The sequence below is a fragment of the Mycena indigotica genome (assembly GCF_014461135.1).
Source record: "Mycena indigotica strain 171206Taipei chromosome Unknown Mind.scaff0006, whole genome shotgun sequence".
NCBI lineage: Eukaryota > Fungi > Basidiomycota > Agaricomycetes > Agaricales > Mycenaceae > Mycena > Mycena indigotica.
The window spans coordinates 2,535,635-2,553,377 of NW_023503005.1; the positions used below are offsets into that span (position 1 = coordinate 2,535,635).

The 17,743-nt window shown below is 50.0% G+C and overlaps 5 protein-coding genes across 5 annotated transcripts; 4 read left to right on the forward strand and 1 right to left on the reverse strand.

Annotated features, from left to right (window-relative positions):
- Window positions 1-634: 634 nt before the first annotated feature.
- MIND_00723100 (ATP-dependent DNA helicase) lies at window positions 635-4,302 on the forward strand (the record flags this gene model as incomplete). Its single annotated transcript, XM_037363932.1, has 9 exons — window positions 635-996; window positions 1,045-1,651; window positions 1,731-1,965; window positions 2,016-2,030; window positions 2,078-2,172; window positions 2,216-3,861; window positions 3,911-3,953; window positions 3,996-4,161; window positions 4,217-4,302. 9 exons carry the CDS (start codon window positions 635-637, stop codon window positions 4,300-4,302), a joined length of 3,255 nt encoding a protein of 1,084 aa, XP_037219576.1.
- A 6,535-nt stretch (window positions 4,303-10,837) lies between these two features.
- On the forward strand, window positions 10,838-12,028 carry MIND_00723200 (uncharacterized protein; the record flags this gene model as incomplete). Its single annotated transcript, XM_037363933.1, has 4 exons — window positions 10,838-10,891; window positions 10,941-10,979; window positions 11,028-11,191; window positions 11,566-12,028. The coding sequence occupies 4 exons, from the start codon at window positions 10,838-10,840 to the stop codon at window positions 12,026-12,028; spliced, it is 720 nt and encodes a 239-aa protein (XP_037219577.1).
- Window positions 12,029-12,748: 720 nt separating this feature from the next.
- On the forward strand, window positions 12,749-14,550 carry MIND_00723300 (uncharacterized protein; the record flags this gene model as incomplete). The annotated part of the gene is made up of 6 exons (XM_037363934.1): window positions 12,749-13,035; window positions 13,080-13,106; window positions 13,160-13,286; window positions 13,332-13,666; window positions 13,723-14,041; window positions 14,092-14,550. The coding sequence occupies 6 exons, from the start codon at window positions 12,749-12,751 to the stop codon at window positions 14,548-14,550; spliced, it is 1,554 nt and encodes a 517-aa protein (XP_037219578.1).
- A 1,002-nt stretch (window positions 14,551-15,552) lies between these two features.
- On the reverse strand, window positions 15,553-16,260 carry MIND_00723400 (60S ribosomal protein; the record flags this gene model as incomplete). Its single annotated transcript, XM_037363935.1, has 4 exons — window positions 15,553-15,600; window positions 15,657-16,079; window positions 16,127-16,213; window positions 16,258-16,260. The coding sequence occupies 4 exons, from the start codon at window positions 16,258-16,260 to the stop codon at window positions 15,553-15,555; spliced, it is 561 nt and encodes a 186-aa protein (XP_037219579.1).
- A 123-nt stretch (window positions 16,261-16,383) lies between these two features.
- On the forward strand, window positions 16,384-17,352 carry MIND_00723500 (RNA-binding domain-containing protein; the record flags this gene model as incomplete). The annotated part of the gene is made up of 4 exons (XM_037363936.1): window positions 16,384-16,581; window positions 16,632-16,757; window positions 16,807-16,890; window positions 16,942-17,352. The coding sequence occupies 4 exons, from the start codon at window positions 16,384-16,386 to the stop codon at window positions 17,350-17,352; spliced, it is 819 nt and encodes a 272-aa protein (XP_037219580.1).
- Window positions 17,353-17,743: the final 391 nt, after the last annotated feature.

Genomic DNA, 17,743 nt, shown 5'->3' on the forward strand with positions numbered 1-17,743 from the left:
CCCTATTACCCAGCCGCTCTCGATCGACCTTCGCTACATTCTTCAGTACATGCAGTTGAGACAACCACACATCTTCGAACTCGTTCCCCGTCCACCCATAGTCTGCCCAATTCGGTTTAACGAGATGGATCCGCAGGCTCTGTCCGAATATTGGGTTCAGCGGTAGACTGGAGACCGCTCCAATGAGCACACAGCCGAAGACCTCCGAAGTCGCATCGACACCCGACCCAGATAGGAATGTATTCAACATAACATGGGGGGAGAAATCGGGTGCATAGAAGTCGATCTGATACCGAGCATTGCCGATGAAACGACGACCATGGTTGTACATCGCGGACACAAGATGCACAGGTTTCAAAGGGGAATCCGGAGTTAAAGTCTGGGATATGCCTAGTATAGCGTCTCTCTCTTGGAGGGCGAGCAAGTTTGCGAAGCCAGTCGACGGGGTCCAGAAGGAATGCCATTGAAGGCGAGTACAACTGTCCAAGGCTTATAAAGCACGATTGCTGAGAACCTTATCAAGTTCTCCGCGCTATTTCGAGATGGCGTTCGCCAGATCGGATCCAATTCCTATATATTACGACCATACCTGTTTTCTGTCAACCTATCAAGTCCGCCGCGGCCACCGCACTACATGGACGCGGTTCTTCGCACGCATACGCTTCCTCAGGCGCTCGCACTTCTTGATAGTATATGCCGGGTTCCGTACCGAGCCAAGCGGACATGGAAAAACCTGTTGTCCTTCCTAGGCACCCTAGACCCTGAAACTCAGAAGACGATATACGACACGTTTACCGCTCGAGTAGGGTCAAAGCGTAAAGCGGTCACCCAAAAGGCTGGAGAGTCACGAGAAGCAAAAAAAGCAAGAGTCTTGCGACCAACGACAAGTCAGCCTGGGCCATCTCAACAACACAAGATACAAACAGTCGACGATCTAATCGAAGGTCCATTTCTTAGAACCCAGGACGAAGGGACAATCGAGCGCTGTATCACCAAGTATGACTCGTAACAAACAAATAACAATGAACCTCATGATTTGCACAGATTTATTGATCGCACCAATAACCAGACGCTACAGAAGAAGACCTGTGTTGTGTGTGCCCGTCGGCTATTTGCAAAAAACATACAGATTCTTGCTCTTACCGATATCCCCAACCGTCATGTACTCAAACCCACACACGGTCACCCATCTCATGTCCTCGTGGATGGTGCATTATTCCACTCTACTGTCGACATCAATGGCCTCAACCCCGTTTGCGACACGTGTGTCCGTGAACTCGTCAAATGCAACATGCCCAAGCTTTCACTCGCAAACAACATGTGGGTTGGCGACATACCCTTCCAGCTCTCTATCCTTACCTTACCTGAACAACTCCTCGTATCCCTTTATTTCCCGGTCGCGTATATTTTCAAGATTTACCCCAAAAATGTCAGGCCACGGGGTGACTATGAAGCCGACGCCACACTCCCGTTCACGACCGAAAAGTTGAGGGGGAATGTCTCGACATTCAGGCTACCAACGACGGAGATAGCACATATGGTGGCGGGACAACTAGTTCCTCGCCCATCTTTGTTGCTAGCTGCTGTGATTGGAGTAACATTCATAGGCGTCAACCGGACCGCATTGAAACATATGCCCGGTATGTTGCGCGTGCGTCGACAACGCGTGTTTGAAGCCATTATGTGGCTCAAGACCAACAACACTCTATACGCCAATGTCACCATTTCAGAAGAAAATCTTCGAAGCGTTACCAGAAGACGACATTCCGACCGAAATTCTGGAAAATATAAGTCTCTCGTCAGATGTCGACGCAGTCGGTCGGGAACACGCCGGCTATGTACCTAATCCTGATACGGACGGCGAAGAAGGGTCTGCAAACGACGAAGGTTTCTCAGATCCGACAGAGATCGACACCCAAGATGGGGACCCTCTCGACGATCATTCTCCTGACGAACCATTTACAAGTAAGGACATGATTTCCGGTCACGAGCGCTCAATCTTAGACCACTCATAGGTGCAAGTGAAGATGGTATGGATTAGCGAATAGACAACAAAATCGGATATTGACTAAAATAGGACCACCCGTATTTCCTCTACAAACTCACGGTGTTCTGGACATCGGAGGCGACAATATTCCAGATGACACGCTATTCTCCCATGCGGTAGAGAACGTTGTTCCCGACATCTATGCGCAGGATTACGGTGTTCGAAAAGGCCAAGCATTTGTCAACGAATACGCTCGCGTCGACGAAAAACCACGAACGATTTGATGGAGGGGCAACCAACCCAAACCATTTACTTGGTGCATTCCCCATGCTATTTCCCTACGGGTACGGCGGATTTGAAGTTGACCGCGAACGCAAAGTCACCTACGAAGAACACGTTAAATGGGCGCTGCAGTATCACGACCTTCGTTTTCGAAAACACACCTCATTCGCCTTCCAAGCCTTCGGGGTACTGCTAAAGCGACAAGTATGTCGTTCGGCCAAACTGCAAATGGATCGCAACCAGTTCCTGGCAAATCAAACAGCATTCAAGTTGCTTACTCCGAAAGACTTTCTGAAAGCCAACGAAGACGAACTTGCCGGTCGATCTATCTCGAATCCGACCATCCGTCTCTTGCGCAAGCATATATCGACAGTACGAGCGCGTGTCCAAGGTACAGACGAAAGTCGGGTATCAATCAGAGCGCAGATATGGGGTATGACAATCAAATATAACCCACCGACACTCTGGCTCACCATCAACCTGTCCGATACCAACGACCCCATCGCTCAAGTTCTCGCAGGCCAAGCAATCGACCTCGACAATTTTGTGGCCAAGACAGGGCCGAACGCCACGATGCGAGGAAATGTTATGAGCGCAGATCCTTTCGCTGCGGCAGAGTATTTTCATCTCGTCATCGGAATTCTACTCGACGAAATGATAGGGATTAACGTCGGGGTCCATGGTGCTATAAATCGAAAAGAAGGAATCTTCGGCCTGGTAAATGGATACATCGGAACAGTTGAAGCGCAAGCTCGAGGTTCGCTACACTTACACATTCTGTTCTGGCTGAAAGACGCCCCAACCTCGTCACTAATGCAACAAGCACTTCAAAGCGAGAAATTTAGATCGAAGATCAAAGCTTTCATCAAGAACAACATCCGTGCCGACGTTGCAGGCGATATCCTTCCCCAACAAGCTCGAACCCGCGGACGAGCAGGTGTTTCCTATTCGCGGCCAATAGACCCGCGCAAGGAAGGGTATCACGAAAAGATACTACGATCCGAATCCCACAACGCCGCGATCCTGCAAAGCCACGAATGTACGATATATTATTGCCTCAAATCGGTGAAAGGAGGTATCGCATGTAAGCGTGGCTATCCCTGGCTCACTTACCCCGACGATTGGGTAGACGCAGAAGGGAACTGGGGACCTCGTCGTCGTTATCCATTCCTTAACCCTTGGAACCCGCCTATATCCCGCGTCACCCGCTGCAACATGGACATTAAACTTCTCACCAATGCCTGCGAGACAAAGGATATCGGATTTTATATCACTCTTTACATCACCAAGAAACAAGTACAAGCCGCCAATGCATCAGCTGTCCTAGCGCAAAGCCGGGCGTTCTTACAAGACGACAAACCAGCGAATACAACCAGAACAATCGGGAACAAAGAAGAGTTGCGTAAGATCAACCTACGCCTGCTCGAACAATGCGCCAATACACTCAGTCGCCAGTACGAAATGAGTGGACCGGAGGTCATGAGTTACCTTATGGGATGGGGAGATCGTTATATCTCCCATACATTTATCAAAATTTACTGGGATTCGATGGTCGCCAGTCTCTATAGAGCCTTTCCTTCCCTCAAACTCATGTAGGTCAAGTTCGTTGTTCCCAATCTTGCATCTGCTTATAAATACAAGGGACCGTTCCGACGGAGATCCAACCGATCATCCGCAATCAGAGGTGAGACAACCGAAAATGTATTCCACACGCTAACTTTGCTAGTCGCGACCTATCGTATTAGAAAATGGGTCATTCACGCTCCAAGATCAGCTGGGACAATATGCGGATAGAGGGATAGAGCTCGAATCGATGAACCTCTACGATTTCTTTCTCTCCACATATCACGTGTCACCGACTACCGACATATCCGATCAACATCCACCCGCTGGTGGGAAAGGCCGGGTCGCTCATCAACGAATACAGTATATCGACGGGTCCGATAGGGAAGGGGCTCGAGTTATTCGAGGAGAGCGACAAGAAACGGCGCTTCATATCATGGGCAAGTGGCTCCCTCGTAACGATGATCTAAATCAAGAGAATTATTGCGCACAAGTCATGCTGATGTTCAGTCCTTGGAGAAAACTCAATGATCTGCTGGGCAACCATTCGTCTTTTCGTATCTGCCAACGCCGAGTTCTTGAAGGAATGCGACAAAGATATTCTCAGACTTTTAGAGAATATACAGTACTACCACGACAGCTCATCTCAAGCAAGGCGATCAAGAGAACGGAACGCGGATGTCGATGCAACGGTGGACGATATCATAGATTCCGATGACCACTATGAACCTAATTTGCCAGCGACGGAAATCACGATCGAAGACATAAATGACGCTCGACAAACAAAATTGACGGAGATGGATAGGAAATATGGGGCGGAAGGTCTTGCAATCGCGGAGAAAGCAGGCATATTTGCTGCCCAAGGAATCGCTCAAGCTCCGGGTTTACCCGTAGCATCGACTGCAACAGACGAAGAAATAATTCTATTCAAGCAATGGGAAGCCAAGGTCGCCTCTATCACCCGTGCCCAACGTGGACCCTTATCTCAACCAACCCCTGTACCGGATAAAGGTGGGATCGATTTCGGGCACGGAAACCGCGACGATCCTACTGGCGGTGTCCTTCCACTCGTCGGAGATGATACTAGGCAACGAACACCCGATCAACAACGATCATTGGACGTCCTTAATGTCGAACAGCGGCGCGCTCACGATATCATCGAGGCACACTTGAGAAACGAGCGCAACGGTGTTTCCCAGGAGCAGCTGCTCATGATAGTACAAGGAGAAGGTGGAACCGGAAAGACAGTTCTTCTCAACGCAGTCAGCCATACATTCGACTTCTTCGGTTCGACAAAGCTATTAGCGAAGACTGGAACCACCGGGATATCCGCAAGCCTAATCGAAGGACAGACTCTCCACCAATGGGCGGGAATTCCGGTTAGATCTGGGGAGAAAGATAATTGGCTAGGGAGTAAGTCATGGTTTCCTTTTTCCATGTATCGGAAGTTGACAGGGTACTAGAATCCAGTAAAAAAATCGAGGAAAGACGCAAACAGAACATCTTACCTGTGCATTACCTCGTCATCGACGAGTTTTCGATGCTCACCAAAAAAACTCTTGCGCAATTATCACAAATCATGGGCCATGTGAAAGCAAGCGCAGGGAGCGCCCCCGCCTCTCGTCCCTTCGGCAATGTAAACGTTATATTATTCGGAGATCCTCACCAGTTTCCTCCCGTAGGGAACCCCAGGGCAGCGCTTTACGACGTGGAAACAGGCACCAGTTTATTATCCCAGCTCGGATTGGCTTTTTATCGACAATTCAAGGTAGTCGTGACACTTATCGAACAAAATCGTGTCAAAGATGTCCGGTGGAACCAATTACTCAAACGACTGCGTCACGGCCAATGCACCGAAGAAGATATGAAAATGCTCAAGGAACTGCTGGTTACGAACGACCGGGTTGAAACACAATGGAACCGACCGCCTTGGCTCGACGCAGTTTTGGTCACCCCACGTCATTCTTGTCGCATGCTTTGGAACTCGGCTTCACTCTATCGACATAAACGCATCTCTGGTAACCACATATACCTAGCAAACTCGGAAGACACCGCAACTAGATCCCGTCGATCTCTTACTTCACGAGAACGCCTCATAGTTGCTGGGATGAACGATAAAGCCACTGGCAAATTACAAGACCAAGTCGAGATAGCCGTCGGAATGCGGGCAATGGTTTTATGGAACATTGCGACGGAAGCCGACCTCGCTAATGGCACTCGTGGATCCATCGTCGACTTCAGACTAGATCCACGGGAGAAACCTATACTCGAATGCGACAGACAAGGACATAACGTCCTAGAATATCCCCCCGTTGTCGTGTTCATTAAAGTCGACAACTTCAGTTTCCCCCCGTTCGAAGGTCTCCCGCCTGGGGTTTTGCCTATTAGCCCCACAAGTAGTTCGTTTACCATCAAGGTATCGCAAACTGAGAAGGTCACGATCCGACGGAGGCAATACGCGATAACGCCTGGGTATTCCTTCACGGATTATAAATCCCAGGGACAGACCATACCTTATGTGGTCGTGGATTTAGAAAGCCCTCCGCGTGGAGGACTGACTCCGTTCAACGCATACGTCGCTCTATCCAGAAGTCGAGGGCGCGACACCATTCGGATCTTACGGGGTTTCGATCCTAAATTATTCACAACACATCCCTCGGAAGCTTTACGTCAAGAAGACATTCGACTCGAAGAACTCACGCGTGAGACTCGTGCGATGTTCCCAACACCACAAACTCAAGAATCAACCCGACGGACGCGGGCAACGTAAACCCACGAACAGTCGGGTCGACGCAGAAATGACCGTCCGAAGTGTTCGTAGATCAGGGTACTGATAATAAATACTATGCAACTAACCCGGAACTCGATCAATCACCTTCTCGACTCTACATGGCCGACTTGACTGCAGCTGCTCGTGCTCATACTCGTTGCCACTATTGCGGGGCGGCGAAGCCTCCCAACACATGCTATGATTGCAAACTCTGTCGATACTGCGACGCTAAGTGTCAAAAAGCAGACTGGAAAGATCACAAAAAAATGTGTCGAACCCTTCAGACTCCGTCTCCTCTTCATATCAACCCCGAGATCGCCAACGTACTACAGTTCTTCATTAAGTACGTGGAAGAATGGCGCACTGCGTTAGGACAATGGGCTCTATTCGCTGCGAATTTCGCCAATGTCCCTGGCGGATACCTCCATCGGCATTTGTAAGTAGTTTAAGGTGGACGGGAAATTCTACTGAGCACGCCACAGCTTCTCGCTTTCACTGCAGCCGTCTCCTTTGCACGGCAAGTTAGTCCCAGCGACACGTCTAACGGTATTCACGGTAAGTGCTCGCATCTTTGGTATAAATATTATATCGACAATATCAACGACAGGTAGAAAAGGCAGCATTTTTCGAGGAGTCAGCCATTGCACATGTTGTCGAAGGCCAGGCAGCGACCGTGCGCTCGGGAGATGACCAAGCTGCTTATGTCAAGGAATTCCAGTCCTTGGATAAAGGGGATCGCATTCTTCGCGTCGTTGCATGCACGCAGGTGGCGTGTACCATGTTCTCTATTCCGGTAGATCGCGTCTTACCGAAGGAGATGATAAACTGGCTCGACGACCAGGTCGTGTGCAACTTTCTCCAATTGGTATTTCAAACCGAAGTTCCACGATGCGATTGCGCACGGCAAAGGTAACATCTGGTGGACAACCAAACACCCACTTACACTTGAATAGTGAAGCTTGCCCAGGTGCGGGCGAACGAGTTATTTGTGTTTATGAAGACGGGTAAAGTGGTTGACCTGGAAAAGGTAGACGTAGAAATCGACATATAAACGAGAATACCTCGACAACTGTGTGATTTGTTATATTTATACACCGTATGCCCGAGGTTTCGGGGTAGATGATGGCAAATCATACTATTTGATGGCCGGTCACACACTTCAGTCTAACCACCAACGACCTTTCCTTTCCACGCGACCACCGGTTCACACCTCTCGTCTAATTACCAGCACACGAACATCACCCCACCTCCTTTACCCGTCATATGTGCTGAGGCTCTATACCTCTCGCATGATCTCTATTCACATCGGTTTCTGTGTCCAATGTCCGACTCCAATAAATGGAGCTTAATCCACGGAAAAGATCCCATTGACGTAGAAGAAGAAAAGCATCAAGCGTGTTGGACTCGTTTATTGACTCCTTATGCTTGCATTCCTGCCGGACAACTAGTGCTAATACTTGATAACGAGCTTTGGCACGCAAGACCGCAACACAACGAAGAACGTGGGAATTGTACACTACATCACTCTATAACGGTCGGCCACCTCATACTCCATTGCGTCCCTCACGACTCTGTGATCTACAACACACCAGCCGAACTGTCGACGACGGAGACAGCCCTCTGGGAAGCAATCAACCAACAAGTCATATCGTCAGTTGCGAGCTCAGACGACTTTGCAATGTTAGTTGCAGGTAGTAGGGTCGACATACCGCATACAGGAAAAGGCGGCTTTATAACCCATGTTGACTGCTTCGGAAGCTGTCGAGTCCGAGTTGCTACAGACGGTCATCCCATCGACATATTATCATCCACCTTGACGACTCAACTCATGGCGCCTCTCAATTATTCCGACGACGAAATCACCATAGACAGGGAAATGTTGCGACCTCATTTTATAACAGGTCCAGTAAATATTAGATTAGGCCACCGAGTCGTCATACTCGAGGGACCTCACCGACTTAGCTTTGGCTACGTCGAACGAATACAGCGAATAACAAGGCCTTCTTCGTTGAACATAGTGTCTAACAACATACGCTTAAGCGATGTGGCACTACGCATCGTGGGATTACTCATCCTTCCTGGCGATGCCGTCCAAATAACACACGGGTATTATGCAGGTCGCGAAGGTATCGTACTGCGATCTTTCAACCTGAAACCCCTGCGAAATGCTCACCAGCAGTTTCCTCCTGGTGGTTTCCAAATACGACTGGTAAAATAAATCCCATCACACGGAACAATCTAATATCTTAACAGGACAGTTTGGATGCGCAGGTAATATGCTCTGTGTTGTAGACTACATACTCACAAGCTGACAAGGTCGTTGTTCCTTCCCAATTCATAACATTCAAAGGAAACCCAACCGACTCTATATTCTCGCATCAGGCAATAATTCGACCCAAGAGCGCCCATTGGATTACAAGAGCGAACTTCTCTGGTAAACGCTTGGACATCAAAATCAAAAGGATGGAGCGCGGTAGAATATCGCCTGCGCTGTTATCCGCTATTGGGAAAGAAGGATATATCGAGCCGTCGAAAACCCTAAACCAATCCGATATCCGTGACCATCTAGTCGTTACTCTGGATGCAGATTCTTCGAGGCTAAGAATCCTAATCGAATGGCTCGACCCAAACCACGATATACACCCTCCACCGCTACACATGGCGCCAGCACAACGTCAACTCAAGGAAAGTCGAGTTGTGATAATAGGACCCAATAGAGAGGGGAATTTAGACTATCTGGGACACTATGGGTTTGTATCGGACTCGGAGCTTCATACCGTCGTCAGAGTCACGGTGGTAACAGACACCGGTTTGGCTATACGATCATTATCGTTCGACACTACAAGTTTATGTCGATCCACAAACGCTAAAGGAGCAACAACCGACGTAACTGTCCCGCTATGCCATCCAACGAGCTAGACCAGACCATCATGGTCTGGATTTTCCAGCCCTGCATACCGACAAACAAAGCGGTATAGGTGCGTTGTAATACGCGACGCTTTACCGTTCATCTCACCGATACATCAGTGATCGGGATTCTAAAAGGCTTGCTGGCGAGACGCTTGAAATGGTCGTTGCAAGGTGTCAAACAAAAAAAAAAAAAAAAAAAAAAACGTCTATCCGAGATCGTCCATGGAATTAAGCAACAATGTATGACCCGAACTACAAATACACCCGCCTACCCAAGCCCTTCCTATTGGGCGTCTCTGCTCTCCCGTCTACATACTCGTGTCCGTTGTCTAAGAGGGACTGCGATGCACAGGGTTTATTATCCACTGTCATCTACCGCTCAAAGGACGTGTTCTGACGATCCATAGACTCTGGCACAACCGACGATGACCAGATGCGTTCTATGCGACGCAAACTCAACCCTTTTCAAGCGCGAAGAGCTGGAAGCCGTATGTCTCGATACCACTTCCGATTTACCCGCTGTAACCGAGAAAGCATGTCGAGAACTTTCACTTCAATTGCTCCACATGTAGACCAAGAGCTTCATTCAAGACCCAATCAGCGCTAGAGGACCACTACAAAGGGAAACCAACGCATCCCAATTGTACCAAGTGTGGTAAAGGGTTTCCTTAACCAAACGGCTGTTGCGGAGGAAAGTTCATGACTTAGGCGCTGCATAACTAACTGATCGAGTTGTACAGCATTTTGCGTCCCAGCATCCCAAGACAACATGCGTGTGCGGAATGCAGCTTTACGAGGAAGACCAGCCTGATCACTTATTCTTGTCTATCATGCACCCTACATGCGAACCGTGCGCACATGGTTTCTTGACACAGAAAGAATACACCGACGCAAGTGCACCGTGTCTCGCAGATCGCAATACTGACCATACGCAGCATTGTTTAGCACTCCACGAGGAATTTCACTGCGCAAAATGCCGAATGCAGACATTCTCACTAGAAGAGTTACAAGAGCATTGGACAAGCTCTGTCCTTCACCCCTCTTGTAATCGTTGTTCAACAGGGTTCAAAGACATAAGCACATTCAACTCGGTAAGATACACAGCTTTCTAATCGACTCACGTGTTAACCGACTCAATTAGCACGTTGCCAGTAAACATTCGCCTTGGTTAGACGACAAGACAATAGCGCCTGACCGCAACCCTGTCCCAAAAGGTCTTCCGCCTCCGGGGCAATCTGTTTACACTAGCTGGCATCGAACGGAGGTACTGTCATTCTTACCTCTCGTCGGGTTATACTGGTTGAATGATTATATAGAACCGCATCATGGGCAGTTCGAGCATCCCACCTTCGAAGCATATCCCTCAGGGAAAGCTATCGGTACGCTTACCCCAGTGTTCCTAGTGAAACTCGTTTATAGTACTCGCAGACAATGCGTGATACAGTCTATCCACATGCACAATCAATTGTACGCATTCACCCATACCGTCGACCACTTGATACCCATGAAACCTAGCACAAAGGAAATCCGATATATGGGCCGATCCCCAACACAGCCGCCGAACCCCGTCAGCTGCTTCCTATGGGAAACGTAGCACCACCTATACCCACAGCCAACATCGCATCTACCGCCCCAAACAAAGAACATCGCCTTCCCACTCCGACAGGTTATGCTAAACGGTACAGTCTGCTAACAATCTCCCGGATATACTAAAGTAAATCGATAGAACGGAGAACAGCCAGTTCAAATGTCCAGAGTGCAACACTAAGCTAGTAGCACTCCGTATCCCAGTTTAAATACAGAACTAGCTTATGAGTACGTCGAATTATGTGAACCCCAATGCGCTTCAATAATTTCCTATGTGATGCAAATAAACGTCCATTCCGGCTACACCGTGACCAAGCCCAAGATCAGATGTTATTTGTATGTATTTGCGAATCACAGAATCAAGAAGCAAGGGAATACAAGGATTCAGCGGCGATCAAAACACAGTTTATACTTGTTTGTAAATCACAGAATCAAGAAGCATTTCCAGTCTCAGGACCTTGTAAAGCAAGGTGATAACCCAATACGAGAGGGACCATTATTACCATGGCATCTCTGACAGCCCTCCCCCGCTGTTGTGGCGCTCAGACTTGGAGGAGAACCTATTCCCCACGCCCGCGCCTGGCGAGCGCTTCTTCTCCATCCCCGTCAAGACTGCGCACGACGCCAGCGGCACACCGCTCGCCCCCGTCTGGCCCATCGTCGCTCCCATGATCCTGGCAGTGCTCAAGGCTCGCGGCATCAAATACTCATCAATGATGCCAGTGCGTTTCTTAATCGAGCAGGACGGCAAAGACGCGTACATCGGCCCCATTGTCATCTGGATTGCGGTTCCGCCCAACTCATCCTCCGCCGCCATAGTTTGCGACGCGACACCTGACATCCTTGGCATCCTCGCCGACAAGCAGGTCACGGGCGTGGTCGTCGAGTGGTACATAGGGGAAGTCAAGAGGCTTGTCGACCCTAGATGACCTACAAGACTATTTATTTGCTGAACCTACAGTTCTGCTCCAGACTCGGGTCTCTTTCACAATCAACATTGTCAGGCTAAGGTAGTGTTACACCTAGACAGCCACTTGTCTTCTATCCTCTCGCAATGTAACTTCTCTCTATGGAAAGACGGTTTTGTTATACTCGAAATGTATGCCGTCAAATTTCAATGGTTTCGCGATGCATAGCTTGTAGACCCAATAACTATTGAAGGACACAAACAAGCGTGTCCTGCACTCGGCCATTGCCTATGGTCAAGAAGGACATACCCATGTCGCCTCCGCTACACCTGCCTACTATCTTGTTGAGCTCATCCGCGCCAAACATGCGTATGCCGAGTTCTGCAGCATCGCCACCAACTGAGCGCCTGTTTGCCTTTTGACCACATTATCACTCCCAACTCCCTTAGCAAGGACGGACCAAATGTAATTACTTAAGCTATTGCTTTCCAAAGAGACAGTGGCGCAGACAACAAAGAGAACCTAGAGACCAAAGAGCGTTGAGAGCCGGGCATTAGATCGTAGCCGTCTGTAGAGTAGTGATCTCGAATACCAATCATGATCATTGACAGTCTTTTACCAAATTCAGTATGCAACGTTCTTGAGCTCTGTCCGTCATCACCTTGAGCGCGTAGAGCCGAGTCCCCCACCAGTACGTTGAAGGCAAACACCTCTCCGTAAATCTCAAAGACGCCAGTCACAATGCTTGATCCATTCGAGGCCGCAGCAGACGTTTTTGGCGCGTCTGCCGACCAGGTCAAGCTCATTTTTTGCTTGCTTGTCACATACCCCCTCGGCTCTCTGTTTATCCGCATCCCGCCTACCCAGCCCGGCCTCAAGCACATATTCAACATCGTCATCACCATTATATTCTTCTTCCCGTTGCTCAGGCTCCAGGTCGCATTCTTCCAACTGCTGGCAAGCATCCTCGCCACGTTCTTTATCACCAAGTATGTTCGCTCGAAACAGATGCCCTGGATCGTGTTTGGGTGCGTGCTTTCGCGCCTGCTTGGACCCAGCTCAGTGTGGACAGTGTGGTTATGGGCCATTTGACAGTCAAGTTGGTGCTACTTCCTCACGTAGCCCCTTGCGCTCATCAATATTTTTTTTCAGCCACGTTATACGCTCGATGAACAACTTCAGCTACGAGACGCTCGAAGTCACCTCTCCTCAGATGGTGCTTGTAATGAAGCTCACCACCTTTGCGTGGAATGTGTACGATGGGAGACGAACTGAAGCAGTGTGTTATCTGTTCATGCTTTTTTCATCGCTTATCTACTACCAGGACATCGACGGAGACAAATGGCAACTTGCGAAACGCGTCGTCAAATTTCCATCCCTGCTCGAATTTCTTGGCTACTCATTTTACTTCCCGGGCATGTTGGTCGGGCCTTACCTTGACTTCGCCGGTTACATGGACCTGGTGAATGAGACGCAGTTCAAGGACCTCAAAATCAAGGGGAAGCGCGGTCGGAACATGCCTGATGGTCGCAAACGCGTCGCCTACCGCAAGATGGTCTATGGATTGATTTACCTTGGCGTATTTGTCGTATTTGGCCCCAACTGGTCGTTCCAGCTCACCAAAACGGACTGGTTCTTACACCAACCCCTTTATATCAGGTCTTTCCTTCCGCGTTTCCCTTGTTGATGAGCTACTACTCACAACTGATCCATAGGATTGCGGTTCATCAAATTTGTGGAACAACCGAGCGCATGAAGTACTACGCGCTTTGGATTCTTACTGAGGGCGCCAGCATTGTTACCGGCAACGGATTCTCTGGCATCAGCCCTACTGGACAAACTATGTGGGAAGGTGCCCGAAATGTTACTCCTCTGGAAGTTGAGCTGCCATCCAATTGGAAGACATCGCTCGACCACTGGAATACCAAGACAAGCATTTGGCTGCGCGAGACGGTTTACAAGCGCATCACACCCAAGGGCAAGAAGCCTGGGTTCTCTAGCAGCATGCTTACGTTCTTCACCAGCGCGTTTTGGGTGCGTCAATCTTCTGGTCAAGTCACCATCAATCTTACGCTTGTGATCAGCATGGGACTGCAGGAGGCTACTACTTATCTTTCCTGACCGGGGGTTTCATTACCACCATCGGGCGTCTTGCACGCGCCAACTTCCGCCCATTGGTTCTTCCCGCACCTGGAAAGCCGCCAACCATCGCCAAGCGGCTGTACGATATCGTTGGGACGTTCATCACAGTCCTCTTACTAAACTACACGGTTGCACCATTCATGCTGTTGACAACTGCATCATCGATGGCCACGTGGGCGCGTTTGTGGTTCTATGGGCATGCCATTATTGCTGGCACCCTCGTGTTCTTCTACGCGGGTGGGGCAAAGGCATGTCGCCGGTTGCAGAAGCGACAAGCGTTGAAGGAGGGTAGAGCCAAGAAGGAGGACGATGCTTCCACCGAAGTCGCAACACCAGCGGAGGAAAAGCTGCTGACTGTACCTCCGCCGTTGGATAGTATCGTACCCCCTCCAGGGCAGTAATAATTTCCCAAAAAAAGTAAATACACACTTTAGAGTGCTAGAGATCAAATGTCGGAAGAGGACTTCTCTGAACACGAGGCGGAACAGATTTGAGCAATAAAAGTGCTTTGCTTAGTCCGCTGCTTCTGATGGCGTCTCTTTCACCGCTTTCACCGACTTCACCCACGACTGACTTCCTCGATACCCCTTCACCCACCGACGAGCTCGAGTACTTTGAGGGGGAACAGGATGAGCCGAATGAAGCTTGGAAGGCACACACCAAGGAGCTCATTGCGGAGACATACCAGCCGATGATTATCGAGGCCAAGAGCCGGCTCGAGCAGATGGCGCAGAGTATCCGCGGGATGGACACCGAGAAAGAGGTCTATGCGCATTACGTCAGCGAATTCCAGGAGTGCATGGCTGTCCTCAAATCGCTGGCGAAGGAGGAGCTGGAGTGTGCGATCAAGAGGGAGCGATTGCACCGGAGGATAAGGCGCAGTTTACCGGTGCCGATGATGGAACTGGATCTGATGGACGAGGGGAACGCTGAGCTGATAAACCACGTGGATCTCGACCACCATGGCCAAGACACATTTCAGAGCCTCATTGAGCTTGACTTTACACCGTCAGCATTGCTAGAGCCGGAGCCGGAACCCGAGTCACCGCAAGAAGAGCGCGGAGAAGCAGATCCACAAGCTCTCGTTATCGACATCAGGCGGATACCGCCTGAAGAGAGAGTTTGGACGAGTGCTAGTAATGCGGCAAAGCAGCATCAAGAACGGATTAAACAGCAAAAAGCCGCGCTGAAAGCGGAGGCAGCGGGACCACCTCCGCCCCCACCAAAGAGGTGGGTTTCAGCTAGCGAGGCGGCATCGAGGTATCAGTGGTGAAAGAGATCACGCGGATGGTCATGGAGAGTTAGCATGGATGAGGGAAAAGACGAGCATACAATGGTTGTAATGTAACCTGGCATAACATGTAGCAAGTTCCCGCACGCCCACCAGATTTTGATTTGGCCATTTACACTTTGAAACCCTTCGACTTTCTGCGTCCACGAGCAGATTCGAACTAGGAGGGTCATCAATATGAAAGGGTAGGTAGGCTATGATGATAACGATACGCACTTTGCGACCCTTGGAAATCGTGTAGGGCTTCTTGTTCTTGTGAGGACCCATGCCAAAGTGCTTGTAGGCCTCCCTGGCCGTCTTTTTGCCGCGCAGCAGAATGGTGTTGGCACCAGTTGGCGCCCGAAGAGCCAGCTGATCAAAGGTGATGGCTTCACCTCCAGCATTGAGAATGCGCTCTTTGGCAGAACGGGTGAACCGGAGAGCAGCAATCGTCAGTTTGGGGACCTCAACCAAACGAACGTCGTCTGTGATCGTGCCGACCGAGACAATGATTTTCGAGTCGAGGTCGCCAGCGTTGGCAGTCTCCTTCACAATTCGTGACAACGACAAGGGTGCGCGGTTCGTTTTGGAAAGGAAGAGGCGGTGGAGGATGACTTTGTTGAAGCCCGAGTCGGTACGACGAGCAAGGAAACGGTAAAGCTGGAACAAAATAAGGAAGTCAAAAAGTAAAGCAAGAAAAGACGCACTTTGACGAGGAGGAGCAGATACGGGTCCTCACTCTTGGGGGCGGTCCTGGCACCCTTCTTGACGTGGTGGTGGGCGATGTCGATACCCTGGAGACGATGAGTTGAGCCTTCCACATTAACGACAAGCTCACCATGGCGGCTTGGAGATTTGAGGATGGTAACGGTGTCACATCACGGCTGCTCAGCAGTGTCATGTGAGAAGTACACAGCATTTGCGTCTCTTGTTTGGCTCTACCCCCACGTTGCTTCTGACTACCATGTCGGTTCAGTACAACGACAACCCGCCCTCTGTCGACCCATATGCTGACGAGTACGGCGCTTCGGCTCAGTCTCACGCTGAACCTGGTCGTGTTCGTTCTCGCAGCCCTGTCCCACGCTCTCGTGAAGGCTACCGTAGTCCTTACCGTCGTCGGTCTCCTCCCCCAGCCCGTCGTGCAGCTGCTGCCCCTCCAATTGTGCGGTCTTTTTTACTCTCACGATTTAGTCTTCTGACCTCAATGTCCAGGCGCCAACCCCTTCCAACGTGCTTGGTGTATTTGGCCTGAGTATTCGCACTCAAGAGCGTGACCTTGATGACGAGTTCAGTCGTTTTGGCCGCGTTGAAAAGGTCACTATTGTGTATGACCAGAGAGTTCGTGGTTGCGTTCACTTTTCATCTCAGTTATGAATCATTATTGCAGTCAGACCGCTCCCGCGGCTTTGGTTTCATCAAAATGTCGACCGTCGAAGAGGCTACTCGCTGCATTCAAGAGCTGAACGGGGTGGTATGTTTTTTCTTTTGGCTTGACAATGGTTTTTTCATCTATTTACTCTAGGAGCTCAACGGCCGCCGAATTCGTGTCGACTACTCTGTTACCGAACGTCCCCATGCTCCAACTCCAGGCGAATACATGGGCCATCGTCGTGCTACTCGTGACTCGTACGTGGGTGGACGTGACAGCCGCGACTCTCGAGACTCGTACCGCGAGCGCGACAGGGACCGCGACCGTGACTACCGTGACAGGGACCGTGACTCGCGCCGTGACACCAAGGACAGAGACCCATACGGTCGAGATGGCGGCAGGGGCGATTGGCGTGAGCGCCGTAGTCCGCCTCCGCAATCAAGGGGAAGGTACTCACCGGACAGACGCCGAAGGTCTTACAGCAGAAGCCCACCCAGAGGAAGCAGCCCTCGTCGTGAATATGATGCCCCTGCCGCAGCTGCCCCGGCCGACAGTCGTTGGTAAATCAGTCTACAAAAAAAAGGACGGGAAGAAGGCCGAAGAGCAAGGATCCCATTGAAGATCATTTCAATATCGGTTATAGCAAATGTGCCCCCACCCAAGTTTCAAGTTGTCGCAATGTTTTCTAGTACCTGCTCGCTGTCGTGTCTCCAATTTTGTTGCAAGTTACTACAAGTTAATCTCTCCCCCAAGTCACATCAGGAAGGCAGCATGAACGCGTCTTGAAGACCTTGTAAACAGCAAGTCGTTTTAGCGCCCAAGCGTCCATCTGAATCGGCTGTTGGTGATGGATGGTTACGTATGTCATTCTAAACGCTCGCCAACATTGTGGAGGAGTAGTTACTCATCGCAACGGTGTATGTAGCGCAGTACTCGCGTGGAATAAAAAGATTCT